General features: G+C 43.4%; 1 protein-coding gene and 1 non-coding gene across 3 annotated transcripts; both read left to right on the forward strand.

The window, feature by feature from the left end:
• The first annotated feature begins 354 nt into the window (after window positions 1-354).
• MCM4 (minichromosome maintenance complex component 4) lies at window positions 355-27,265 on the forward strand. Of its 2 annotated transcripts, none has more exons than XM_075549649.1 (17): window positions 355-488; window positions 622-707; window positions 935-1,096; window positions 5,659-5,822; window positions 5,919-6,020; window positions 6,976-7,071; window positions 7,154-7,249; window positions 8,142-8,280; window positions 9,813-10,033; window positions 14,252-14,372; window positions 17,259-17,518; window positions 17,941-18,306; window positions 19,167-19,294; window positions 20,155-20,362; window positions 21,623-21,851; window positions 23,613-23,746; window positions 26,482-27,265. In XM_075549649.1, exons 2-17 carry the CDS (start codon window positions 638-640, stop codon window positions 26,572-26,574), a joined length of 2,589 nt encoding a protein of 862 aa, XP_075405764.1. In that variant the 5' UTR covers window positions 355-488; window positions 622-637; the 3' UTR covers window positions 26,575-27,265. The 2 variants fall into 2 exon arrangements, with proteins under 2 accessions (XP_075405764.1, XP_075405765.1); XM_075549650.1 differs by having other exon boundaries at window positions 363-518.
• LOC142449605 (small nucleolar RNA SNORA68) lies at window positions 4,168-4,299 on the forward strand. Its single transcript, XR_012784741.1, has one exon. It is a non-coding gene; the product is annotated as a small nucleolar RNA SNORA68 (small nucleolar RNA).

Genomic DNA, 27,265 nt, shown 5'->3' on the forward strand with positions numbered 1-27,265 from the left:
ACCCCACGGTCTGACCCTGACCAATCGGGGGGGGGGCGGTGTATTGTAGACACCACAGAAAATAAAAAGAGCCCACGGGAGTCTGCTCTCCTAAACGGTGCAAGTTTATTCCTGTACAAACTGGAAAATGAAATGCATTTGGAAAGCATAAGGAAACGAACCACCCCGCCCCCTGCCCCCTTCCCGTCCGATTTCCCGCCAAATCCGACTCCACCTCGGGCCGGACCATCTGGCGCGGGGGGGGGCGAAGAGCGACAGTCGCCCTGTTGGAGAGCCGTGGCGCCTTCCGGGCGGGGCGGGCCGAGCGGGGCGCTGCGATTGGTGGGAGACGGGCTTGGGGCGGGGACTGGCCAGGGTTCCCGCGTTTGCGCGGGAAGTCTCCGACCGGTAGTTGCCCTCCTGGGAGCGGGATCCGGTGTCTGCTTCGGAAGGCTTTAGCTGCGTCGACCACCACTGCCCTGCACCGGCGATTGGAACCGACTGCGAGGGTGGGCGGCGTCCGGAGCCACGCCGAGAGGGTTGTGGGGCGCCCGGGGGCGCTGCAGGACTTGGGGGCGGCCGGGAAGGTGTGCGGAAGTACGTTGGGCGGACGCGCGCGAGCCCAGGTCTCTTGCCTTACAGGTACCCCGCCGTGGCCATGTCGTCGCCAGCGTCCACCCCGAGCCGCCGTGGCAGCCGGCGCGGCCGAGCCTCGCAGCCGCAGCCGCGTGAGTTCCCGCCCCGTCCTTCACCCTTTTTCCCGCCGGGCTGGGCCCGAACACCTCCCACCCTCCCATCCTCCCCTGGCCGCGGCGGCCCCGCCTCGTCGTGCTGGGCGTGCTCGCTCCGCTTGCACTTGTTCTGGGAGGCATCCCGCCGTGGCTAGATTGGGGCGCACCTGGAAAGAACCAGCACTGAGCCCGATGGTTGTTTGCTTTATTTTCTACGACATCAGGTCCAAATGAGGATGGCATCTCCTCGCCCTCTCGCAGACCGGCGGGCGAGGACGCCACGTCGGGAGAGTTGCAGCCCATGCCCACCTCGCCTGGGGCCGACATGCTGAGCCCTGCGGCACCGGACACCATGTTCTCCAGCCCTCAGCAATTCCATCCTTCAAGTATGTCTCCCAGGAGCTGCGTTGCGTAGTAGTTAGCGTACCGATGACGTTTCAGGGGATCGGTAATTACTACGGTCCCTAGTAGATTGATCACCAACTTCATGAACTAATAAAAAAACTGTAGGACAGAGCGTATTAGTGCTTGTTATGCACCCGTACGCATGTACAACAGAACAAAACACTGCCTGATCCTGCACCATGCTCACAGTCTACTGTGTCTCAGCCTATTGCTACAGCCCCTGTCAGTCCATCTCCATGATGGTGACAACGCACATCTTTGCTCGTTTACCATGATAATGCTTTTTGATCCAAGTGTGCAGTTTTGTTATCTTTACATTGCTGTTTAATTTATACTGAAGGCTATCATCTTTGATCATCAGTAAGTGGTTGAAGTCTTTCAGAAAACCAGTTTGTGTCATCTGCTTATTGCAGATTGTTGGTGAGTCTTCCTCCAGCCCTGATGTGGCATTCTTAGTATAATCCAGCTTCTCGCATGATTAGCTTAGCATTCAGATTGACTAAGGAAAAACAATGCAAACAACATGCTGAATTACTGCCTCTATGTGTACATTAAGAATATGAGCATAACTTTGCATTCTGGAATTCCCATTCAAAATGTCATTCTTAACTTTTTCTTTAAAAAAAGTTTTATTAAAAGATCATTTTATTCTTAATCTTTTTATGACCTACACGGCAGACATTTTTTTTCTGGTCTTCTCTACTTTCAGTCAAGATCCCTCTGCTCCCATACGTCCTCTTCTGGATCTGGCTTGAATTTTTGGCAGTTCGCTGTACACCACTGCAACCCATTTCGTCTTCAGTAAAATATTGCTAATTTCTGCATACTGTTGAGTCACTTTTCTTTGGGCACTAGTGTGAATCTCTTCCAGTCAGTTGGCCAAGTAGCTGTCTCTGGATTTTTTTTGGCATAGATGAGTAAGTGCTTCCATTGCTGCAGCAGTTTGTTGGAACGTCATAATTCTTCGAGCCTTGTTTCCACCAGTGCCTTCAGTACAACTTCATTCTTGCTCATATTACTACCGATTCATTTTCTCCCAATAACTCTTATTTCCATCTTTTGATGCTTCCTGTGTTGTATATTTGCCCCATATAATCCTTCAGTTTTGCAACTCAAAGCTTGGATATTTTCTTCAGTTCTTTCAGCTTGACAAATGCTTCCTTTTCAGTGTTCTGACTTTCAGGTCTTTGCACATTTTGTTAAAATACTTTGTTTTCTTGAGCTGTCCTTTGAATTCTCTCCAGCTCATTGACCTCATCACTCATTTCAGTATTCTGCATTCGGGAGCAATATTCTTGGTTTCTTTTTTCACATCCATTTTGATCTTTATGCTATTCTATCATATTTAATATTCTTTGAGAGTTTTTTGTTTGTTTTTCAGACTTTTTATTCTGAATTGGGTGGGGATTTACATAATCAGACTATCACTTTTACATTAAACAGCTAAGCCACTTATCAAACCACCTAATGGCTAACCCTGTTTCCTCTCTCCTTCTCCCCATCTCCCTCTTACAGAATATTTCCTTCCTTTTTATCCAAGTTAACACTTGGCTTCCCCTCCTTGTTTTCCACTCCCTCCCCTGATGACCAACAATGTCTGTTTCTTTTCATTAAAACCTCCTGATACGTGTGGATACATGTATATATGTATATTCATACTTGTGGTCTCATACAGTATTTGTACTTCTGTGTTTGGCCAGCTTCACTCGGTGTGATTTTCTCCAAATCCATCCATGCCGTCAGGTTTTTTACAATTGCGTCGTTTTTCTTTAACAGTGTTCCATTGTCTGTATCAGTTTTTAAATTCATTCTTCCACTGCTGGACATTTTTGCTGTTTCATCTTGTTAATAGTACTACAGTGAACATAGGTATGCAGACATCTTCTTGTGTCATGTTCTTCATTTCTTTAGGTTAAGTACCAAGCAGCATGGTAGGGTATTTCTATTCCCAAATTTTTGAGGGGACAGCACCATACCCTTCCACAGTGACTGTACTGTTTAACCCATTGTCCGCCAACAGTGCTTGAAGGTTCTCTTCACACCCTTCCTGTAGTTTTTTTCCTGCGTTATCAATACTGGGATGAAGTGATGTCTCATTGGTGTTTGATTTGCATTTCATGAATGCCAATGATCATGTGTATTTCTTCATGTATTTTGACCACTTTATCTGTTCATGTTCTCTGCCCATTTTTTAATTGGTTCTACTTATTGAAGTGCTCATTTTTCTATAGATTCTTAGAGTTTAGTCCCTTGGCCAGTATATAACTTCTAATCCACCCACTCCAGTTTGTGGGTTCTCTTTATACTTTTCTGGGAAAATCTTTTGTTATATGTAAGGTTTATGGTTTTAGGAGGTTCCAGCCATCTATTCTGTCTTCTGTTATGTGTGTATTTATTGTGTTTCATAGTATTTTCTGTTGTGTTAGCTTAACACTAATGATCTTTATAATTCTAGTGTTTACATTTAGGTCTTTAACTCATCTTGAGTGCATTTTTGTGTATGAAGTCAGGGATGGGGCTATTTTATTCTTCTGAAAAGGGAAATTCAAATCTTTGTTGAAGAGACTGTCTCTTCCCCCACTTAATATGTTACAGTCCTTTGTGAAAACTTTTGCGTCTGTAGGTGGATGAATGTATTTTGAGGTTCTCTGTTCTGTTCCATGGATTGGACATACAGGTTCTATGTATCTCTTGCACCAGTGCCAGGCTATTTGACTACGGTGTCTGTGAAGTTGGTTTTGACATCCGGAAGGGAGAGGCCTCCTCTTCGGTTCTCCCATCAGAGTACTTTGCTTATCCTGGGGCTCTCCTTTCCGAAGAAAGTTGGTGACTAGTTTTTCCTGAGTATGATGTTCTTGAGATGGTCTTTAAATTCAGATGGGATGTACTCAGTGACGTATCTGGCATACCTTGCCTCTTGTGGACTTGTTTTCTTTTTTCTTTTAATCAATTTATTAGGGGCTCATACAACTCTTATCACAATCCTTCCATCAATTGTATAAAGTGCATTTGTACATTCATTGCCCTCATCATGCTCAAAGCATTTGCTCTCCTAGCGCCCAAACCCAAGGACTGTGGCTTCTCGTAGCAGCAGTTTAAAGAGTGGTGCGCACAGCAAGTGGGCCTTGTCGCCTTTGAGGAGCTGAGCAGTGCCCCTCAGAGTGAATGTGAAGGTTCGACAAGCTTGCTAGTGGGCCCTTGTGGCGGGGGTGGGGGGACGGACATTTGCTCTCCACCTAAGCCCCTGGCATCAGCTCCTCATTTTCCCCCTCTTTCCCCACTTCCCCCTCCCTCATGAACCCTGGATAATTTATAAGTTATTTTTTGTCATATCTTGCACTGTCTGAAGTCTCCCTTCACCCACTTTTTTATTGTCCACCCCACAGGGAGGAAGTTATATGTAGATCCTTGTAATTGGTTCCCCCTTTCCACCCCACCCTCCCGGTATCACCACTTACACCACTGGTCCTAAAGGGATCATCCGCCCTGGATTCCCTGTGTTTCCAGTTTTTATCTGTACCAGTGTACATCCTCTGATCTAGCCAGATTTGTAAGGTGGATTTGGGATCATGATAGTGGGTGGGGAGGAAGCATTTAGGAACTAACGGAAAGTTATATGCTTCATCGTTATTACACTGCACCCTGAATGGCTCGTCTCCTCCCCAGTTTTCACTTTCTTTAGCTTCTACTTGAACTTGCATATGAGCAATTGATGGTCTGTTTTTCTCTCAGCCACTGGAATTGTTCTACCTGGTGATATTGAAAGTCTCCATCAGATAAAGTAAATTTGAGTTTTATAGCGTCCTTCCAGTGAGATCTACATATAGGGTCCCCATTTATGTTACTGAAAAAAGTTATATGCAATAAGTCATGATAATTGCAACATTTTGTTATGTTATTTCTAGCATCATTTCTGTCACCGAAGTAGGACACGTTTTCCAGCTATTCGCCTATTTTGTTTCCACATCAATTGTATAAAGCACATCTGTACATTCTTTGCCCTAATCATTTTCTTTTTTTTCTCCTCTTTTACATTTTATTAGGGACTCATACAACCCTTATCACAATCCATACATATACATACATCAATTGTAAATTTTCAGTTTCGCTTAATTGCAAGTTTGCTACATTTCAGGCTCCAAAAGTTGATAAAAAATCTACTTTTTTCATCTTTGACATTAGTGGTTGGTATATAAACAGTCTTTTTAACTGGTTGGGAGTTAGGGAATAGGAAAAGGCACTTTTAGTCTCCAAAATTTCGACTACCCAAAAGAGAACGGTTGCCATTGTAGGCGGGGGGGGGGGGGGCAGTTGAACCTGTTGACTGCCATGTCTTTCTCCCGGAGAGCTGTTGGTGATTGGACCTGCCGACCTTTCGTTCAGTGACGGTAGTTGAAATTTAAAGAGTCCTTTTAACCATGGTCAGTTATAATAACTAGTTTTCTGTTGCATATAAATGACTTGGGTCCACAGGTAGCATGCTACTTCTGGCTTGGTGGGCTACTATGATTGCATTGTAAATGTTCCAATTTTATTTTTACAGACATCCCTCTGGACTTTGACATTAGCTCTCCACTGATTTATGGCACCCCCAGCTCCCGGGTGGAAGGAACCCCTCGGAGTGGTGTGCGGGGCACACCCTTGAGGCAGCGGCCTGACCTTGGATCTGCGCGGAAAGGGCGGCAGGTGGACCTACATTCTGATGGTGTGAGTAGGCAGTAGTAACGCAGTCATAGAACGTCATCGGGGAGCGCAGAATGAATGGGTAATCCTGTTGATGTGGCTCTGTCCTTTTCCATGTAGCCAACAACAGAAGATGCAGTGACAAGCGAACCATCTCTGGGACAAAAGCTTGTGATATGGGGAACAGATGTGAATGTGGCAACGTGTAAAGAAAATTTTCAGGTGAGCCATGCATTTAAAATTCCCTGCTTACAGCTCTGAAAATTCTGGATGACGGTACATAGGGACAGGTTTTCTTTTTTGCTCCAAAACCATTTTATTGGGAGCTTATATGGATATCATTCCGGAGTTCAGTCATATCAAGCAGTATTATACAATTGTTACCGCAATCAGTTTCACGACATTCTTCCTGTACTTCTTGATATCAGCTCCCCTGCAATCCTCACCTTCCCATTTTGATCTTCTGTAGTCATCTGTCCAAAACATTGTTTGGTAACCAGTTCATTCCTACCCATCCATTAAGAATACAGGGGAAAGCTGGAGGTTTATTTCCAGTACAGATATCAGAAATGTGTCTTGGACAATACAAAGCAAAACCTCATAATTTAGGCTCTGATCCTGTCCCCTTCTTTGCCTTCTGATATTATGATTTATAGTCTTTGATTCTGTGATTTACAATCACTGGTCTGGTGGTGGTGGGCTTCTTCCATATGGACCTAGTTGACCTCTCCCTTAGATGGCTGCTTGTTTGGAAGTAAGCCTTTAAGACCCCACACGCTATTTTATTTGATAACAGGACACCATCTAATTTCCTCACTTTGTTTTGCTATAGCACCCAGTAGGGGCGGTTTTTTTGTTTGCTTAAGCCATTTATTGGGGGTCTTCTAACAATCTATGCATCAATTGTATGAATCACATTGTGCATATTTTTCAAAGCATTTTCTTACTACTTGAAGCCTTGGTATTAGATCTTTTTTCCCTCCTTCCCCAAGGGGGCAGATTTTTATGGGTAATTTAAGATTGCCAGTTTTTTGTTTGTTTGTTTGTAAGAAGAAAATTAGTGCTTAAGTTCATCTTGAAATTGTGAGATACTTATAGTTCTATTTTGAATAATAGTTTGTTCTGACGTGCATTTAATTTAATTTGTTTTGTTTTCTTTATTACCCTGAACATTAAGAAATTTCTAAGGGATTTTATCGACCCTCTGGCTAAAGAAGAAGAAAATGTCGCCATAGATATCAGTCAACCTGTATACATGCAACGACTTGAGGAGGTAATCAGATGTTCTTTCTGTTGAATTCAGGCTGTTTTTCAAGCTGACAAAGCTGACGAAATAACATTTCTTTGTCTTGTAGATTAATGTTATCGGGGAGCCATTTTTAAATGTAAACTGTACACACATAAAATCTTTTGACAAAACTTTGTACAGACAGCTTCTCTGCTACCCACAGGTAAGAATTTATCTGTGACCCTGATGAATTATGATATACATCTAGAAAGAATGCTTCTTGGTAATTTTCTTGATGATGAAATTACAGCTTTAAAATACCAAAACGTTTCAAGAACATCCTGTTTTGCGTATTTCAGGATAAGTCTTTTTCACACTCCAGTGATCCTAAATTTGGGGTATGTTACGGGTGGTAGCATATTAACATGATTGGTCTTGTGTCTGCTTCGTATGTAGAATAATAAGTAAATGTTAATGATAGTTGAGAGAGACAGGGCTTTCTAATCCCGTACAGAATGATAGTCTCAGACCCACAGGGGCAGTTCTACGTGGTCCTATGGGGTCACTGAGTTGCCTCTACTCGATGGCAGTGAGTTCTTTCTGAGTTAAAATTGATAGCTTCTTGAGTTTGATTGACTTAAATGGGGGTATTTAATAAAAGTGCTACATATCTTTAACAAAGTATATAAATTATTCTGGAACATCTTTCAGGGTCCGTTTTTATTGATGTAAGCTTTAAGAGGCTGGCCAGCTGGTCCTGAGTCTTAGCTTTGCTGCTTCCTAGCTGTATTGCAAAACTAAATCCACTGCTATGAAAGCAGATAAGCCAACAGGCAGCACTGTAAACTGGAGTGGCCCTGCTGCCTGGGGCGTGGAGACGAAATCTTTTTAGAAGCAGACTGTCTCCTCTTTCTGCCCCAGCACAGTGCACCAAGAGGAGCCCTCAGTGGTGTATCAGAAACAAATAACATGACCCAAACCGTCACTGTTGTAGTCACACACAAATCCATTACAAACTGATGCATGTTGAACTGACTTACCTCCGCATGAGCTTATTTTTCATAAACTGCCAAGATAGGAATACAAGCATCGTCTCTGTATGTTTGTTTTTATAGGAAGTTATCCCAACTTTCGACATGGCTGTCAATGAGATCTTCTTTGATCGGTATCCTGACTCAATATTAGAACATCAGATTCAAGTAAGACCATTCAATGCATTGAAGACTAAGAATATGAGAAACCTTAATCCAGAAGGTAATATTTTTAATAGAAAAATACTTTCTAAAAAAGTTTAAAGTGTTTTCACAGAACTTTGAAAAGATTAGCAGTGTGGTGGGGTTCATGGATTATAAATTGAGAAAATAGACTCAATTATCCTGCCTGCATTTCAGCCGGCTTCATCCAGGCACTTTCTCAAGAGTTGGATGGACCACATGTGATCTCTGTCCTTATATTTGAAAAAGAAATCTAGTTTGGAAAAGAAACAAAAGATTCCTCTTGTGATTACAGATTATGTTTAAGGATAGAAATCCAAATAAATGCTTGATTGTGTTTAACAAGTCTCAATTTTCATTCAACTAATACTTTGTTTGATGAAAGACACTACTATGAAAGCACTATTGAGAAAGTGTATGGGTGTATGGTACCTTTAATAGTCAACTTGTATTAGGAGACGTTAGCAACCCTAATATGGAATAAAATGGCCCTAAAAAGGAGAGTGACAACAGAAATGAAAATAATAATTTGGGAGGAAGGAGGAACTGATCGCAGTGATTGATGCATAACCACCGCCACCCACAACAAATGTGGGGTGACCAACAGCAGTTGGTGTAAAATATGAAAACAATAGTTATAATTTATCAAAGGGATTATGGGGGTGGAGGGAGGGAAATAAGAGCTGATAGCAAGGGCTTAAATAGAAAATAAATATTTAGAAAATGATGATGGCAACATATGAACAAATATGCTTGATACAATTGATGTATGAATTGTTGTAAGAGCCCCTGATAAAATGATTTACTTTTTTTAAGGGCAAATATGGGACAAATAAGATTTGTTTGGGTGTATGATAATTGAAATAAACATGAAAAATTAGTTAAAGCTCCTGTAAGTAGATATATCAAGCATATAATAAATGCTTAATAGTAAACCAGACAGCCGAGGACCATGAGCCACAGAGCTTGCTAAAGAAGTGCAATTTGGTTCTGACTCGGTACTCAAGCCACGCCCGTTGTGCCATCAAGTGCTTCCCAATTCATAGCAGCCTTGCAGGACGTAGTAGAACTGACTCACAGGGTTTCCATGGCTACAGTCTTTATGGCCGCAGAGTGCCACGGCTTTCTCCCATGGCGTAGGTTCAGTTAGCGGCCAAGTCCTTAACCACAGCACTACCAGGGCTCCTCCACTTGGTTCTGAGTAAAGCCAGGTCTGGGTTTAGACCCGATGTTTTCACCATACAATGAGATGGCATAACATCCCCCGAGTCAGATGTCATGAGTGAGGGGAGACGACAAAAGGGGATAAAAAATTAAGTTGTTATTCCAAATCCAGGAAGAGGGGTGGGATGGGAGGATAGAGATGACAGATCCCAAGGAGTTGTGTGAAGGATCACCTCTTTCACACATGGTCCCAGAGTGGACTAAGGAGCAGCTCTCTGAACATTGCCCAGCCCAGGCAGGCACCTACCTCCCTTGTGAGTTCAGCAATCCTGGTGAGCCTACTCCGAGGGAAGCCTTTCCTTCACGAGGCAGGATTAGTGGAGCAGCTGCACCTCTCTCTCCCTGCAGACATCGATCAGCTCATTACGATAAGTGGCATGGTGATCAGAACTTCCCAGCTGATTCCAGAAATGCAAGAGGCCTTCTTCCAGTGTCAGGTGTGCATGCACACAGCGCATGTGGAGATTGACCGAGGCCGCATCGCGGAGCCCAGTGTGTGTGATCACTGTCACACCACCCATAGCATGGTACTGGTCCACAACCGCTCCGCCTTCTCTGACAAGCAGATGGTAAGCTTCCTGCCCTCCAAAAGCCCCCCATCACCTTTTATACATTCCTCTTGGCCTTCCAGTCAAGACCGAGGACACAGGGAAGGAACCCATATAAATGTCTGGAAAAGCCCCCTTTTCAAACTGTGCTCTAAACAGCATTCACCTTGTCCTACCTAAATCGTAGGTTTCTTTTTCTGTGACTTTGTGGAATGGCATTTTTTGAGCACTCTTCAGACTTCCGCTTTGGAATCAGTTCCTTTCTTTTTTCTGCTAGTGAAGTGAACACACCCATTGGCTACAAGTCAGTCCTGACCTCATAGGATAGTGTGTAGCTTTCACATGGAATTTCCACAACTGTAAATCATGGAATCAGACCCTCAACAACTTTCTCCTGTGGAGCAGCGGGTTTGGGGCTTCAGATCAGCAACCTGTTGGTTAACACCCTGGCACACTGACCACTGCCACCTGCTGGGGACAAGTCACTTATTCTACAGTCCACATTTTGGCAGGCCTAAAATAGCAAAAGGTATTCCGATGTAAAGTTCCCTGAAGTTGATTTTGACTCTGTCCACCCCACAGGTTAGCCGTAGAACTGCATGCACGTGATTAGAGATTTGCAATGACTCACTCTTTCCAAGATGCATCTCTCTGGATAGACTACAACTGCCAGCCAACCCTTTTTCTTTTCTTTTTGGACAGCTAAGCACATTCACCTTTGAGCCACCCCGGGTGTCTTCTTGCACTATGTTGTTGTTAAGTGCAGTTGGGTTGTTTCCAACTCGTGGCCGTCCTCGATGCAGTAGAATAAAGCACGGCTTGACCCTGCACCATCCACACAGTCACTAATGTTTGAGCCCCGTGTCACAATATGATGGCAGTCTGTGTCCTGGAAGGTCATCTTTTCACCATAGTCTTCCTCGAGTCTAATTCAGATTCTTTCATTGATTTTTTTCATTGATTTCTCCAGGCTTATTCATTGCCCAGCTTTTGCATACATTATAAGATACTTAAAAATATCATTGCTGAGGCAGGTGAACCTTAGTTCGTTTCTTTTTTCCCTTTCCTTAGTCCTTAAAGTGACATCTCTGCTCGTTAATACTTGAAAGAGGTCTGTTGCTGCCGATTGCCCAACAGAACATGTGTGACTCCTTGGCTGCGGTTCTTATGGACCCAAGCAAAATGATGCTGGCTGAGTTCAAGGTGTTTTCTCCCTTTGTCGTGTGTTTCTTGGTCCAGGAGCAAGAGTTGTTTTCTTTACATTGAGGTGGCCTCTGTACTGAGGTTTGTATTGTTCTTCATCAGTGTGTGCTTCAAATTCTCTCTAGCTTTCAGCAGGCAAGGCTGGGTTATCCTCTCCGCCGTTCCACATGCTGTATTCATACAGTCCCGCTTCTCAGCTGATCTGCTCAGCTTGCAGACTATAGGGAAGGTGGAAAGGACGCAGCCCTGCCACAGACTTTTCCTGATGTGACACCAAGCGTATTGTCCGTATGATTGCCTGTTGGTCTGTGTATAGATTCCACAGGAGCACAAGCCATGTTCTGGAGTTAACCTTCTTGGCAGTGACCATTTGTAATTTGTTGTAAGTCACACAGGTGAATACCTTTGTAGTCAATACAACATAAGTAGATATCTTTCTTGAATTTTCTGCTTCCGGCCAAGACCCAAATAACATCAGTAAAGGTATTCCTGATTCCATGTCACTTTCTGAATCTGATTTCATTTCCGTCAGCCACCTGTTGATGTGCTTAAGTCTTAAATGTTTGGCTTCCGCTTGAAAAATGCCATGCCTAGTCTTGCCCTCTGGTTTTAACGTCAAGTGTTTGCATATTCCATTACAATACTTTATCTTCTCCAGCTGCCCTTTGAAATATCCCACTCGGCTCTTTCTCTTCATTATTCCTTCCAGTCTCTGGCGTCTAGATGGTCAAGAGCAAGTAGCAAAGTCCCTCCTGACGTTGTTTTGCTCTCTTCATCTTCCTTAATGACTTTCAGACTTCTTTGTGTATGATGATATACTTTTTTTTTGGTATGATGTTCTGTAATATAATCTCTCAACTCATGTTCACCAAATCAATTTTATTCATGTGATGGTCTCTAAATTCAGATGAGAAACATTCAAGGTCATATTTGACTCCTGTGGATTTCTTTTAATTTTCTTTACCTTCTGCCTGGACTTGCATATGAGCAATTGGTGATCTGTTCCACGTGTGTAGTTACGGAGAGAGAAAATACATTGTATGAGTCCGTTGATCTTCTGACATTCTGTCATGTAATCTGCAGCCTGGTTTTCTTCAGCAAGGCTCTACTTTCCAAATACCAATCACACCTCTTCTTTTCTAACTTTCACACTCCAGTGAATTAGCAGCACAGCTTGATTGCATGGTTGATCATTTCAGACAAGGATTTTTTAAATTCTTCACCTTTTTTAGCATTAGCATTGGTGGTTGGTGTGTGGATCTGAAAGACAGGCCCTCAGAAAGATGGATGGAGACGGTGGCTGCAGCCTTGGGCTCAGACATGACAACTGTGAGGATGGTGCCGGTTGGGCGGTGTTTTCTAACCGGCTCCACAGCACCTAACAGCAACATGGACCGACGGCACCGCGCTTTCCCGGCCTTGGAAGGTCCTTTCTGCCAGTAACTCTAGTGCCATTGCTCTTCCATTTTTCTCTCCCAGAAGAGGACCAACCCTGTGACGGTCTGGTTCAAGTGGCTGGTTACCACTGTTGTACCTCACTGGTACCTAGGACATAAGCATTTTTGCATTCCGTTTAACAACTTGCAATTGTCCTGAATACGCTCTTTGAACATTTCTGCAGTATTATAGGCTGTTTGCAACTGGTTCATCGTTTTTGAGTTGTGCCATATCAGCAAATAAAGGTCCAAAAACTTTGTTCCATCCATGTCATGAAGGTTCACTTTTCTGTGAGGGGGCTGTTCATTCCCAGTTGTATTTTGAGTGCCTTCTAACCTGACGGGCTCCTCTTCTGGCTCCATATCAGACAAGGTGCCATTGCTGTTCATAGTTGTCAGTAACTGATCTTTCAGAAGTATAGTACCTCTTCCTCCTCCTTAGTCTGGCTGAGTCTGTAAAAGTTTAATGTTATGTATAAGTTGCCAAGTCAAATTCACCTGCTTCTAATGTTTTGACTTAAATAAATTTCATATTGGATGATGTTATAGAAAACAAATTTTTCAACATTTTTAGGAAGGTCAAATATAAAAATATAGAACATTTGGGAAACGTAAATGTAGTCTGATTTATTCATTTTATAACTTTTGATTGTAAAGAGTAGCTATAAGAATCATCTTATTGTAAATTGGATCCTTATCTGTAGATCTTGAAGTTTACATTGGATTTAACTTGAGTGATATTTAATGTCACCTGAAATTCTTGGCCTTAATTATAACTGCAAGTACATACACGGAGACCATATGTTTAGTTTCATTTGTTATGGTACTTGGTCTGAACAGTCAGGGGGGGTTGTATTAAGTGGAGAAAATGTGTTCAAAGTAGTACAAAGCTTCCCTTAACGGGAATTTTTAAGAATAGTAGTAAATGTGAAATGGTATTCAACTGTATTTGTAACCAGAGGACTAAATAACTTCTGTCTTAGTGGTAAAGATGAGAAAGCCCCTCCCTGATTTTGCTCTGTGGGGAGCAGTTCCGACACCCCACCCTGGCAGTTTTATATTCTTTGCACTGTTTTTCTTTGCTGTCTTACGTGTCACTGCCCAAGGTGTTCTATGTCACTTGCTGCTTTCTATACTGCGTGCCCTACTTCACTCCATGAGGGTAGGAACTCCAGCACCTAGCACAAGGTCAGCACAAACCTCCTTCTGCACAGAGAAAAGGTACACAGCATTGCTAAGCTAGGAAGCTTAGAGACGTGTGCTTGCAGCCCGGGAATTCTATTAGACGTAGTTGTTCTAAAGTAATGATCGCAAATGTGGACAAGACTATACACAGATGGGCTGCAGCCTTACAGAGGCAAAAAAACAAGAGCAACCTAGGCTGTCCCTCTCAAAAAATATATGTTTAAATAAGCCAAGTCCTTAATGTTTCCTGATGTCCCATGAAAAATCCGGGGGTTTTCCTTCCTTTTTTTTTTAATAGACATCAAAACAAGGAGTTTCAAAAGAAACTCGGGTGCCGGGTATTAAAAGCAGTGGCCCCTGAGCGTGAGTGGTTGCCTTATCACGTGTCCTCTTGTCTGTCATCCTCGCCTGTCAGATCAAGCTCCAGGAGTCCCCCGAGGATATGCCAGCAGGACAGACGCCTCACACGGTCATCCTTTTTGCTCATAATGATCTTGTTGACAAAGTCCAGCCTGGCGACAGAGTGAATGTCACAGGTAAGAGCCATCTTGCGCGTTGACGCAGTCAGTGCCTGTCTGGGTTTGGGTGTCCTTTGTGGAAGCTCACCAGCGGTGAACAGGGAGGAGCCTGTCAGTCTGAAAATGAAGCGGGATCTTTTCCTGCTTTCTAATCCCGGGTACCGGAACTCACTGTGCTCCTCCTGTGGTTACGTCTGCATCTTGAACTAGTGGTCTTGGTGCCATGAGAGAGCAGCTTCACACTGCCTAGTAGGCTTTGCACTGTGCCAGCTACGTAAGGAAGAGCCGCTCAGCTACGGAGATGGAAACAAAGTTCTGCTCATTTCCCAAATATCAGCTGTTCATGGGGTGAATAAAACAGAGAAAAGACACTTTGTTCTTATGCTAGCTTTTTGTTTTCATATCTGAATAGAGGAGATTGAAACTTAAGTAGATAACATTAGCTTTGGTTCGGCAGTAAGTGACAGAGCCAGGATACAGGGCTTCTTCTCGTCATGCCAACATGATGCACTTTCTGTGCACATATGAAAGTGCAATCTCTTTCAGGTTTATTTGCCTACTACCCCCTTTGGGGGGGGGGGGTAACTCCTCCACACCTCCCCAGCTGTTAAAAACATTTGTACTGCAGCCTACGCTGGATAAAGTGCTATGCTTTTGCAGCCCCCGGATGGTTCCTGTACCTCCAGGGGTAGTTTCACCTGTCTAGAAACCATGCGTTCGATGCTAGAGAGAAGCATATAAACAGACATTTAGTGTTTTAGGTCAGCATTGCAGGCCCCTTCTGTACTAATGGTTAGTGTGGGAGTGTGTGGACAAGCGATTGGCTCCTGCAGAAGCCTTCTCCGGACTGTGCAGGCTCCTTGGGTCATGGAGGGCCCATCCATCCTGGACAACCCTGGCTCCCATTTTACTAGCTGAGCAAAATCCAGTCCTGGGATTCTTCCTGAATATAAAGCTCAAGTTGTCAGTCGCATCTGAGTTCTGACAGTATGCATCCCACTCCCATCAAGTTGATTCTGAAGCAATACATCTTTTGGGAGCAGAAAGCCCTATTTTTCTCCTGTGGAGTGTCTGGTGGGTTTGAACTGCTCACCGTGTCATTAGCAGCCCAACACTTAGCCCACTATGCCATTGGAGCTCCTTGGAAGTACGTGTAAAAGGTGAAAATTTGAGTGAGGGTGTAGTACCTAGAAATGAGAGGGCAGAGTCCCTGCAGCTTTGTTAGGGTGTGAGGGTTGTGACCTCTGCCGTTTGGACCACATGTAGTAAGATCTGATGTCTCTAAACCGAGGAGTGTTAAGGGAAATCACTGCAGACGGGATGCAGCGGGGTCCCTGGGCCACAGGAAGTTCTGGTTCTATCAGCGAGGGAGAGGAGGAGGCAAGCCGGTGAATACATGTGTCTCCATAGTGACATTGTCACACACAGACTGCCTTTATATGGACCTGACACCCAGAAGCCAGGGGATCATGGTCTCAGGTGTGCGTGCAGTGACGGGCAGCAGGAAGCTGGGGGCAGTCTTGGCTTCAAAGTTTCTATTGAGAAATTAAAATAGGCTAATCGATGGGCATAGCCATTTGGGAAACTCTACGAGTGTGGCTGGAATATCAAGTGTTGATCTATTGTTTGGGTTTTTTTTAATAATTGCATTTTTCATTAAAAGCAATGGTAGGCAGTTTGCCCAGAAATACCTGTTTTCACTAAGAGAAAACAGTCATTTCTCCTTTGACTCAGTAGAATACCGTCATTTCTGTGAAATGACGTTTTCTTTTGTTTAATATTAGAACCATCCAGATTATTTATCTTTCCAAGTTCTTCATTTTTTTTTTTAATTTTTGCACTCTGTTCCAATCAAGTAGTAAGTAAATTCCATGTACTTGGCTTAACCCCACTATCCCTTCCCCCCTCCCCCCCCCCCCCGACAAAAAACACCCATTGCCCTTGGAGACAACTCTGACTATAATGTTTATGGAAACAGGATACAACATCTTCCTCCTATGCAACCAATCTTTTGGTTAGCAGCCAAATGCTTAACCACAGTGCTTCCAGGCTCCTTAATCTGGACTTCCAAAGCCAAAATGCCTACTGCCATCCAGCTGATTGCAACTGATAGCAACCCAATGTAGTGTTTCGTAGGCTATAAATTTTTAGGGGAGTGGCTAGCCTCATTTACTTGAAGCAGCTGGTGTGCTGGAACCACCAACCTTGTTAGCAGAGCAACACCTACCTAACCCATAGAAGCATCTAGGCTCCACACTTCACTTGGGGAAATGCTTTCCCTTTCACACTCAGGGGCAGGAAAACACTGTAGAACATCAACCACGAGCCAGACCTTGTGCCCGAAGCTACTACTGTAATGAGGTAACGTTAGGGTTAGAGGACCCACGTGTCACGAGTCACAGGTAAGGAAGTAAGTGTTCAGGTCTGCCTTCTCAGAACATTACTCTTCCCATCGTGGCCTTGTCCACTCTCTTTTGCTCACACTGCTTGAGAGGGTAGGCCTGCGTCCTCAGCTTGGAGGTCACAAAAGCCACTGGCTAGTTATCCTTTAAAGAGGTGTTCCCCTCTCCTTGTCTGCTGCCAATCAGCCTAGAGAATGGTTTAGCCCTTGCTGATTACTGCTGATAGACATTTTGTCTTAGATTCATACTCCTTTCCTGTAAGTGCCGGGAACCACCCACTCTGAGCCGGCTTCTGCCCTTCTCTGGTCAGGAGTACTCTCTGACATGGGTGCACCCTGACGTCGCCTGGGGTCTTGGGACAACGGGAGACCTCCCATTCACATTGCTGATACTGCCTTTCAAAAAGGCTTTTTTCCATGTGCCTGTTGTCGGCCTTGGCTCCTTGGATTATCCTGGCTCAGATGAGTCTGTGAATCTGATGTCTCTTGCTTGTTGCCCTCAGGCATCTACAGAGCCGTTCCCATCCGGGTCAATCCAAGAGTGAGTAATGTGAAGTCTGTCTATAAGACGCACATTGACGTCATCCATTATCGGAAAACAGACGCAAAGCGTCTGCATGGCCTTGATGAAGAAGCGGAACAGAAACTTTTTTCAGAGAAGCGTGTGGAACTGCTTAAGGAACTTTCCAGAAAACCAGACATTTATGAGAGACTTGCTTCAGCCTTGGCCCCAAGCATTTATGAACATGAAGATATAAAGAAGGTAAACAATAAACATTTACTTTTAGGCTTGTTGAGATACACAGTTCTCTGGGGTCGTGCATTCTAAAAATGCATCGTGCGTCTACCCCCTACACGCCCCCAACCCCCACCTTCCTCGCCTTTAGATAAAAGATAAGAGCCTGCTAATTTCAGCAAGACACCCACAACTTGACTTTGTCCATAATTGAAAAGAACCACGACATCATTGTCTGTTTGCTGATCTCTGTAAACCTAAGATCCGGCGCTTCTGTGGCCATGTCTGGTGTGACAAAGTCTGATGACTTGTAACAGTTAAGGCACTATCTCGTTCCTTTTCTATGCCGTGTCATGCTGCAGTTTTATATTCACAGGGCAGACAGGTGCTTTGACTTCAATGTGGTACTCTGCGCTAGGTGAATGTCCAGATGTTTGCTTTTCTTTTAGGGAATTTTGCTTCAACTCTTTGGGGGAACGAGGAAGGATTTCAGTCACACAGGACGGGGTAAGTTTCGTGCAGAGATCAACATCCTCCTCTGTGGCGACCCTGGTACCAGTAAGTCCCAGCTACTACAGTACGTCTACAACCTGGTTCCCCGCGGGCAGTACACATCTGGAAAAGGGTCCAGCGCAGTCGGCCTCACTGCCTACGTGATGAAGGACCCAGAGACGAGGCAGCTAGTCTTGCAGACGGGCGCCCTCGTCCTCAGCGACAATGGTGTATGCTGCATTGATGAGTTTGACAAGATGAATGACAGTACGCGGTCAGTACTGCACGAAGTGATGGAGCAGCAGACGCTCTCCATTGCGAAGGTAAGCCACAGGGATCCCTGCATGAGCTGGCGCCCTTTAAACGTGTGGGTACTCAGATAAGGCTTCAGAACGATCAGTGTTACCACGCTTCGTTGTTGAGGAAACGGGTGGTTTGGTTTGGTTTTAAACAAATCCAAAGTTTAAGATGCCAAAGAGTGCCCCATGCATTGGATTGTAGCCAAATCTCTTCGGAATCTTCTACAGGGTGCTTTTTCATGGTATTTGCTCTTCCTGCCACTGACAGGTGGTGTTTGTAGAGCGTCTATAGAGCTCCTGCGAGGGGTGTGGTTTCTGAGAAAAAGGTGGTTGTAGCATGTATTCGTCAACGTAGTCCTTCCATGAATCTTCACGTTCTCCTTCATAAATATTTTTTTTTCTCACTCACATGATTGTCACACTCATACTTTTCGTCTAAGATTTCTTTCTGACACAGAGGTATTAAATAGTGACTTGGTTTGTGTTGTGTTAGTTAAGTCTATGAGGGTAAAAGGTGGGTCTAGGTGGCAGAATGAAGATACGTTCAGATTCTGTTGCTTTACCTGAAGTCTTGCAGGAGTACAGTGAGAGCTACTGAGACAAGAGTGGAGGTGTGAGGATAATAACAGGGACAGGGTAGGCCGAGAAACATGAGGTGGCCTTCACAGGGAAGGACCTTCGGGAGGCGGACACTAGACTGCACCATTGTAGATGGAAGACACCAGCCATGTTCTGCCAGAACTTCACCATGGCCCGGTGCTTCCTATCAGGAGGACACTTCTCCGGTGGAGGCCATTGTAGTGACTGGTTAGAAAGGAGTGCTTCTTTCCAGTGGCTCAGGGACAGCCACACCTTGCTGATATGATACCACTGTCCTCTGATAGGCTGGGATCATCTGTCAGCTCAATGCACGCACCTCTATCCTGGCAGCAGCCAATCCTATCGAGTCTCAATGGAATCCCAAGAAAACCACTATTGAAAATATCCAGCTGCCTCACACATTATTATCAAGGTATTGAAACTTCTGTAAATTTTTTATCAGTTGTCTTATTTTGCTTGTTTATAGATCTCAGGATGAAAGTGAGAGAAGGAAATGCTTAAATTCAGCAGTGGTGTTCATATTATAAACTCTCCACTAATATAAAATGTTTCAATTATGATTGGTTAGGTTAGGGGGGTTAATGGAGGACACAGATTATATATAATTCTCTGCCCCACTGTGGGTAGCATCGGTTTTTTGTTGTTGTTTTTTAAGCAATGAGAAATTTTCATTTTAAAATCTACAAATGTAGAGATAATATAAATCTACACTTTTTCTCAGCCCACTATTCCAAATGTTGATGTATACCCAATACATTTCATAAATATGTTGTGGGTTTAAAATTCTAATTGCATGTTTTTTTTTCCTTTTTTACCAAATAAGTACTTTGACCCCACGACACAATTGAATATATCTTGATTCAAATTGAAAGTGGTGTTCCTTTATGCCAGTGGTTCTCAACCTGTGGGTCATGACCCCTTTGGGGTCAAATGACTGACCCTTTCACAGGAGTAACCCGATTCATCACAGTAGCAAAATTACAGTTATGAAGTAGAACGAAAATAATTTTATGGTTGGGCGTCACCACAACATGAAGGACTGTATAAAACTCAGCTGCTGATGCCTAGCCATCTGCTGGCGGGAGTGGAGGCACAGCACAGAAGGGGATTTTAGGGCTCTGTTTAATGGTGCTGCTGTACGCCTTTCTTCCCTCTGATGCAGATTTTAAGGGTTACTCTTCAGCTCTTTCTGTGAAGCTAAAAGAGCAGGCTTGAAAATGGCATGTTTTGGCAGATCAATTAAGGAAATCCCGTCTTGTTCTCCACCTCCAGGTTTGATTTGATCTTCCTAATGCTAGACCCTCAGGACGAAGCCTACGACAGGCGCCTGGCTCATCACCTGGTGGCACTGTATTACCAGAGTGAAGAGCAGGCTGAGGAGGAATTCATGGACATGGCAGTGCTGCGAGACTACATCGCCTATGCCCACTGTGCGGTCACACCGCGGCTGAGTGAGGAGGCAGGCCAGGCTCTCATTGAGGTACGGTGACACTGGTATTAATCTGTGGGGCATCTTTCATTCACCTAAACGGAAAGCATGAATGCAACGTAGGATTAAAGCAACTTAATTATGCTTTGTTCACCCTGGGAAACGTTGTTTGTGTAAGAGTAGTCCTTTTTCCTCCCATTATGCAAATTCCCAAACATGAAAAAGAGGAAGGGAGTCACGCATATAAATTGTAAACACATTTTCGATGTTTAAATAGTTGGAAGGAGCCCTGTATTGTACTAGGCACGGGCTGCTAGCTGCCAGGTTGGTCATTCAAATCTGCCAGCGCTCTGTGAGAGAGAGATCAAGCTGTCTGCTCCCACGAAGGCTTACAGACTTGGAAACCCTAAGGAGCCAGTTCCACTCTGCCCTACACAGTCCCTGTTAGTCAGAATAGACTCGATGGCGGAGGGTTTTTAATTAAATGAGCTTAGGATTTTAAGACCTGAGTTCAAATACCAGTGATGCTGCTTAGTAACTTAATGACTTTAGGCTCAACCTCCACTTGCCAGCCTCTAAAGTACAAAAATGAGGGATAAATATTTAAATTGTCACTTTAGTATGCCGGTGTGTACATTGCAGATTCTGGAAGCATTGTGATGAGAGAGTGTTCAGTGGACCTTGCGTTCTGGCTGCGTTTTCTAAGCCTTTGAGTTGATACTCACTCGTGGCAGGTCCCCCCTGTCTCAGAACAGCATCGCGCTCTATAGGATTTTCTATGCGGAACCTTCCATAGGTAGTTGAACCTCTCGGTTTTTCAATTATTAGGTACATTGATCTTTGTAAGTCTGCTGCTACATTCTCGAAGGAAAGTATGCCACTCAACATAAGTTTAATATTCCTTATCTTTGTGACATTGTTCCTCTAGTCCTTGGCACATCTGGTTGAGTGGATCCTCACCCAGGATTGGCGATTGGAGCCACTGCCGGGGCTTTTAATGAGGTGCACCCTCCCTCTCCTGGTCCACCTGTGCCTTTATCACCCACACCTTTGCCAGGAAGTCTGGTTAAGTATCTTCCAGTCAGAATATTCCCAGCCATCGTTTTCCAGCAGTTGTTGAAATCTTGTTCCAGGAATCCTGCGGTGCAGATGTCTATCTCAGCCACTTGATACTGACCTCACGGCCGTGCGTGGCCTTGATGCCCTGATGTGGCAGCAGGGGGGTGGGGGGTTCCATCTATCTCAACTGCTCCAGGTTTTAACCCTGAAACTGATGATGGTTACCACACGTTCTTGCTTTGTTTGTACTAGGCTTATGTCGATATGAGAAAGATTGGTAGCAGCCGAGGAATGGTTTCCGCATACCCTCGACAACTGGAATCATTAATTCGCTTAGCAGAAGCCCATGCTAAGGTACGGTTTTCAAGCAAAGTTGAAGCTATTGACGTTGAAGAAGCAAAGCGCCTTCATCGGGAGGCTCTGAAGCAGTCTGCGACCGACCCCCGGACTGGCATTGTGGATATATCTATTCTTACTACAGGTATGTTATATATAGCATAAAACAAAAAAGCATTCCAATTTGATTTAAGTACATAAATAATTTGTATTTCCTATTTGCAGGTTTTTTAATCATTTTGTGGATCAGGATACTTTTGAGAATCTGATTTAAGATACTCGATCTTTTCGAGAAAAATATACTGCACTGAAACACAGTTTTGAATCCCTTTAAGAAGATTCTGTTTCCTCTAGCTATATAGGGACACTGTTAACCCCTTTTAAGTGATTTATTTGTTAATAAGCAAATGTCATCTGCCCACTGTAGAGAGTAAAAGGAACAGTGCTTCTGATTTGTAGAGAATTATAAATAGAATTTAAAATTTCCTGTGATTTTTGGATATAATTTGATCTCTATCTACTGTACCTTTACCCTACCTTGCTTGAGACCTAAATGAACAACAGAGAAAAGAAGTCACGGGCAGTCCACTTAAAATGTATGTGAAAAGCGTTTTTGAAACAAGCGTAAAGCAGAAATTAGGTGGTACCTGGCTATCAGAAAGAACGGTGCCTGGGATCTTAAAGGCTTGTTTTCAAGCATGCAGCCATCCTTAAGTGAGGCATGAACTAAGTCCACAACAAAGAAGCACACCAGCCAGCCTGTGTGATCCAAGGATTGTAAATGATATAGTTCGCTTCTGAAGGAGGAAATGGTATCAGTTTTAATTGTGAGCACATGGTTTACAGAAGGCTATGGATTGACTGTGGCGGCCAAAAATACATGTATAGGGCCCACACACAGATTACGCCTTCATCGAATGCCCTCTGACCATAGTCAAGGCCTGTGAATAGCCGTGCCATCAGAGTATCGCAGAGACAGTTACAGTAGATAGAGATAGGTTAAAATGTAACATCTTATTTGATCCCCTTTTGACCTATTTACATGTTTTATGAGTTTTAAAATAGTGAAGGGGAAATACACGTGGATTAAGCCTCAAATGAATACACTCTGAATTAAGACCAGGAAAGTGAATGGCCTTTTTTCTGTTTGTTTCTCCCCCACAGTTGTATTGGCATATCATTCACATATCATACAATTCCATAGTTCAGTTACATTAAGAAGAGTTGTACAGTCATCACCAAAATCTAATTTAGAACATTTTTCCGTTCATATATTCATTGTTATTAGCTCCTTATTTTTCCCCTACCTCTCCTGCTACAGTCTGTTTTCTTTTTAATTGAGCGTTTTCTTTGTTGGTATTGTTAGCTTTTTTTTTTTTTTTAATGTTTCGCTATTTGAAATTCAGGATGGGTGAATCTGTAAAGACAGTAACTGGATTAATGGTTTCTTGTGGGGATGGGAGGGAGGTTGGGGAGAAATTGTAACTGATAACAAGGAATACAAGAAAGAAAATGTTCTAAAATTGGTTGTTTTAAATATTTTATAATTCTTGATTTGATTGAAATATTGAATTCTCTGATATTCAGGTTATGTACCACTGAAACTTTTTTTTAATTGCAAAACAGACTAGTAAAGCTAATTTTTTTAAAACATTTTATTAGGGGCTCATACAACTCTTATCACAATCCATTCATATACATACATCAATTGTATAAAGCACATCCGCACATTCCCTGCCCCAATCATTCTCAAAGCATTTGCTCTCCATTTAAGCCCTTTGCATCAGGTCCTCTTTTTTTGTAAAGCTAATTTTTAAGGAACTTACAGCAGTAAATATAGACACTAGTTAAGGAGATTTCTGAATATTTGAAACATGCCAATTTTATTCAATTATTTTACGTTCAGGAATGAGTGCCACCTCTCGAAAACGGAAAGAAGAATTAGCTGAAGCTTTGAAGAAACTTATTTTGTCCAAGGGCAAAACACCAGCACTGAAATACCAGCAGCTTTTTGACGATATCCGGGGGCAGTCTGATATCGTGAGTATTTGTATTTTTTTCCTTAATATTGCTTCTTTTTCCCTGGTTGGTTATACAAGTAATAAATGCAGATAATAATGAAAAACTGTAAGATAATCCATTATCAAGAAATCTATGTGATTAAAATATGGAACTTCCCATTCTGTGTATAGTCATTCAGAAAAAGATAACATTAGTTTTAGGACATACACTCTTTAAAAGCTCTTGATAGAGGTCTAGCTAAAGACATGTACATATGCAAATATATTTATATATGAGGATGGGGAAATAGATCGATGTGCCTATATTTGTAGGTTTAGTATTAAGGTAACGGGCCTCCACTCAAGTACTCCCTCAATGCAAGAATACTTTCTTCTAGTAAATTGGCATTCTATGATGCTCACCTTCCTGATACCACAACCGATGAAGACAAAGTGGGTGATTAAGCAAATGTGAAGAAAGCTGATGGTGCCCGGCTATCAAAAGATACAGTGCCTGGGGTTTTAAAAGCTTGAGGGTAAACAAGGGCCCATCTAGCTCAGAAGCAACAGAACCCACATGGAAGAACACACCAGCATGTGTAATCACGAGGGGTTGAAGGGATGAGATATCAGGTATCATCAGAACAAAAAAAAATCTTACCATAGTTTATTGGGGTGGGGGACGGTGCAGAGTGGAGACCCAGAGCCCATTTGTTGGCCACTGGCGATCCCCTTGCAGAGGGCTCTAGGGGAGGAGATGAGCCAGTGAAGGTGCGATGTAGCAACGATGAAAAATCAACTTTCCTCTAGTTCCTAAATGCTTCATCCCCCACCCCGCCCCCCACTATCATGATCCGAATTCTACCTTGCAAGTCTGGCTAGACCAGAGGATGTACACTGGTATGGATAGAAACTGGGAATCCAGGGTAGATGATCCCTTCGGGACCAGTAGTGTGAGTGTTAATTCTGGGAACGTAGAGGGTGGGTTGGAAAGAGAGAACCAATTACAAGGATCTACATGTGACCTCCTCCCTGGGGGACAGACAACAGAAAAGTGGGTGAAGGGAGATGTCAGACAGGGCAAGATATGACAAAATAATAATTTATAAATTATCAAGGGCTCATGAGGGAGTAGAGTGTGGAGGAGGGGAAAAAGGAGCCGATGCCAAGGGCTTAGGTGGAGAGCAAATGTTTTGAGAATGATGAGGGCAATGAATGTACAGATGTGCTTTACACAATTGATGTATGTATGGATTGTGATAAGAGTTGTATGAGCCCCTAATAAAATGATTAAAAAAAAAAGCTCTTGATGAAAAAATAATAATAAGGGTTCTTAGCGGGGAAGGGATAAAGGGGAGCTGATATCAAGGAGTTCAAGAAGAAAGGCCGTGTTTTGAAACTCACTGTGGTAGCAATTGTACAAGACTGCTTGACGTGATTGAACTGAGGATTATTATACCAATTAGATCTCCCAATAAATTAATTTTAAATTTTTTAAAAAATAAATAGTAAAAGCTCTTGCAAGCAGTATCTGTCACTTAACCCCCGAGGTGGCGCAACAATTAACACTCAGCTGAAGAGTAAAAGATCACCAAGTCCATTCAGAGGCACCTTGGAAGACTGGCCTCCTAGTCCCCTTCCAAAAGCTCCCGTCATGAAAATCCTATGTAGCAGACTATGAACCTACCAAAGCGAACAGTTACAGAAAGAAATGGCTTTCAGTGGTGGAAAAGTCCCGGTGTTCTAGACACTGCTGGACTAGAAGACGATCCAGCCGTGTGTGACAGCTACTTTCTCGGGGTGGGGGAGGCTTTGTCTTAGAGGTCTCAGTCACAGAATGAGCCCTCTACAGCAACCGCTGAGTTCAGGGGCAGATTCTCCATGTGAAGGCTGGAGAAGATGAAATTTACCCTGCTCCTAGTGGGGAGGGCCAGAGGGAGGTGCCCACTGAGCCGGCCAGCAGTGGGGCAGAAGAGTTGGGCCTGCAGTATAGGGGGACGTCAGCTAAAGCGCTTGCCAATGTGGACAAAGTGTTCTTTGACCGAATGCGTGGAATCAGCAGAGACGATAAGAGAAAACGGAATAATGACGAGAAGGAGTAAGTACAAGAAAAGGTTTTTTTTAAAAAGGTGTTTATTACTGTGATTACCAAAATGGTAGGTGAAACATAAGTCTGGCCACACAAAGAACACAGGGCTAGGTGCGTACGAGAAGATTGGATTTTACTTCTTTCATTCTGCGCCTTCGCTCTTCCTGACCTCACTCACCTGTGTTTCTTTAAATTGAGGGACAATTTGCCAATCTGGCTAACGGAGAAAAAGTATTGTCATAGCATTGTATTTTATCCTAAGTTTATAATGTTGGCATCTTCTGCTTTTCTTTCTTTTCTTTTTTTTGTTTTTCTGTTTTGTTTTAAATCAGCACAGTTCTACTCTCGACACACGCCATTGCCATGAGTGAGTCTACTAGGCTATCTGGTTACGTACTCAATGAATGTTAAGCTTACAATACAGATGTACTCAAGTGTCTGTTTGTGAAATTCAAGCTGACTTATTCTGGGACTAGAACTTCCTGGGCCCAAAGCAGCCCCTGGCCTGCTTTGCTGTGTTTGTGGCAGCTTTGACATGACAAGAACCAAGTTTTGAGTAGTTGCAACAGAGCCATCAAAAAAGGGGGAAAGAGACTAGTTGACAGTTTCACGTTAAAATCATTTGTTTTCTAGCAGTTAGTAGAGAATTTAGCATTATCTAATACTCACCTTCCTCTTTCCCAAAGGCAATTACCAAAGACATGTTTGAAGAAGCTCTGCGTGCGCTGGCTGATGATGACTTCTTGACGGTGACTGGAAAGACTGTGCGCTTGCTCTGACGGTGCTGGCTAGCGTCGCTCCTCTGCCGCTGTGTGGTTTACATGTGTACATGCATGCATTACTTAGAACCAGTCAGCCAACACCCTGGCCATCAATGTAAATAAGTGCTTAAAGTCACTTATTTTGATAGCTGTAAAAACTTTATGTCATTAAATCTGTTTTCTTAAGTATGGGGGAGGGTGCAGAAATACTGCACCGGTTTGTAAACATCCGGCAGAGATTACCAGAGGGCCGTTTTCAGCAGCAGGTGTTTTTTATCTGAGTGTGTTCATGTGTGCCTACAAGGAGAACACCGTGTTGGTCTTTTTTTGGAGATGATGATTTGCAATCACAATTGAGTGTGGGTGTGAGTGTGTGTTTGAGAGAGAGAGTTTCATGCTAAACTTATTAATAGCAATTGTCCAGATGCTGGAGGTTTTATAATAAAAGACAATAGATTTATTAACCAGTGCATTACTTCTCTGAGCGTTCATTCAAAGACTAGGACTCTGGTGCCTTTTTCAGCAGCCAGGTGCGATCCTTTTTCAAAACTAACTTGCCTTGTTCTTGTGCTACTATAAGACCTAGAATCACAAGTGGTTTAAAACGGTGGGAAATGATTAGACCCTCGTCTTTTTTTTTGCCTTGCCACTGACATTACCCTACTGTGTAAACTTTTTCCTAAATAAATAAAAGTAAATAATACATGAA

The sequence above is a fragment of the Tenrec ecaudatus genome, chromosome 5 (genome assembly GCF_050624435.1).
Source record: "Tenrec ecaudatus isolate mTenEca1 chromosome 5, mTenEca1.hap1, whole genome shotgun sequence".
Lineage (NCBI taxonomy): Eukaryota > Metazoa > Chordata > Mammalia > Afrosoricida > Tenrecidae > Tenrec > Tenrec ecaudatus.

What these genes read in the sequence shown, in the direction of transcription:
- MCM4 (XM_075549649.1), top strand. Translation starts at nt 638, where the DNA reads ATGTCGTCGCCAGCGTCCACCCCGAGCCGCCGTGGCAGCCGGCGCGGC. An exon ending in AGCTTCTCTGCTACCCACAG is followed by an intron (nt 7,250 to 8,141) that starts GTAAGAATTTAT and finishes TTGTTTTTATAG; the next exon opens with GAAGTTATCCCAACTTTCGA. An exon ending in AACATGAAGATATAAAGAAG is followed by an intron (nt 17,519 to 17,940) that starts GTAAACAATAAA and finishes CTTTTCTTTTAG; the next exon opens with GGAATTTTGCTTCAACTCTT.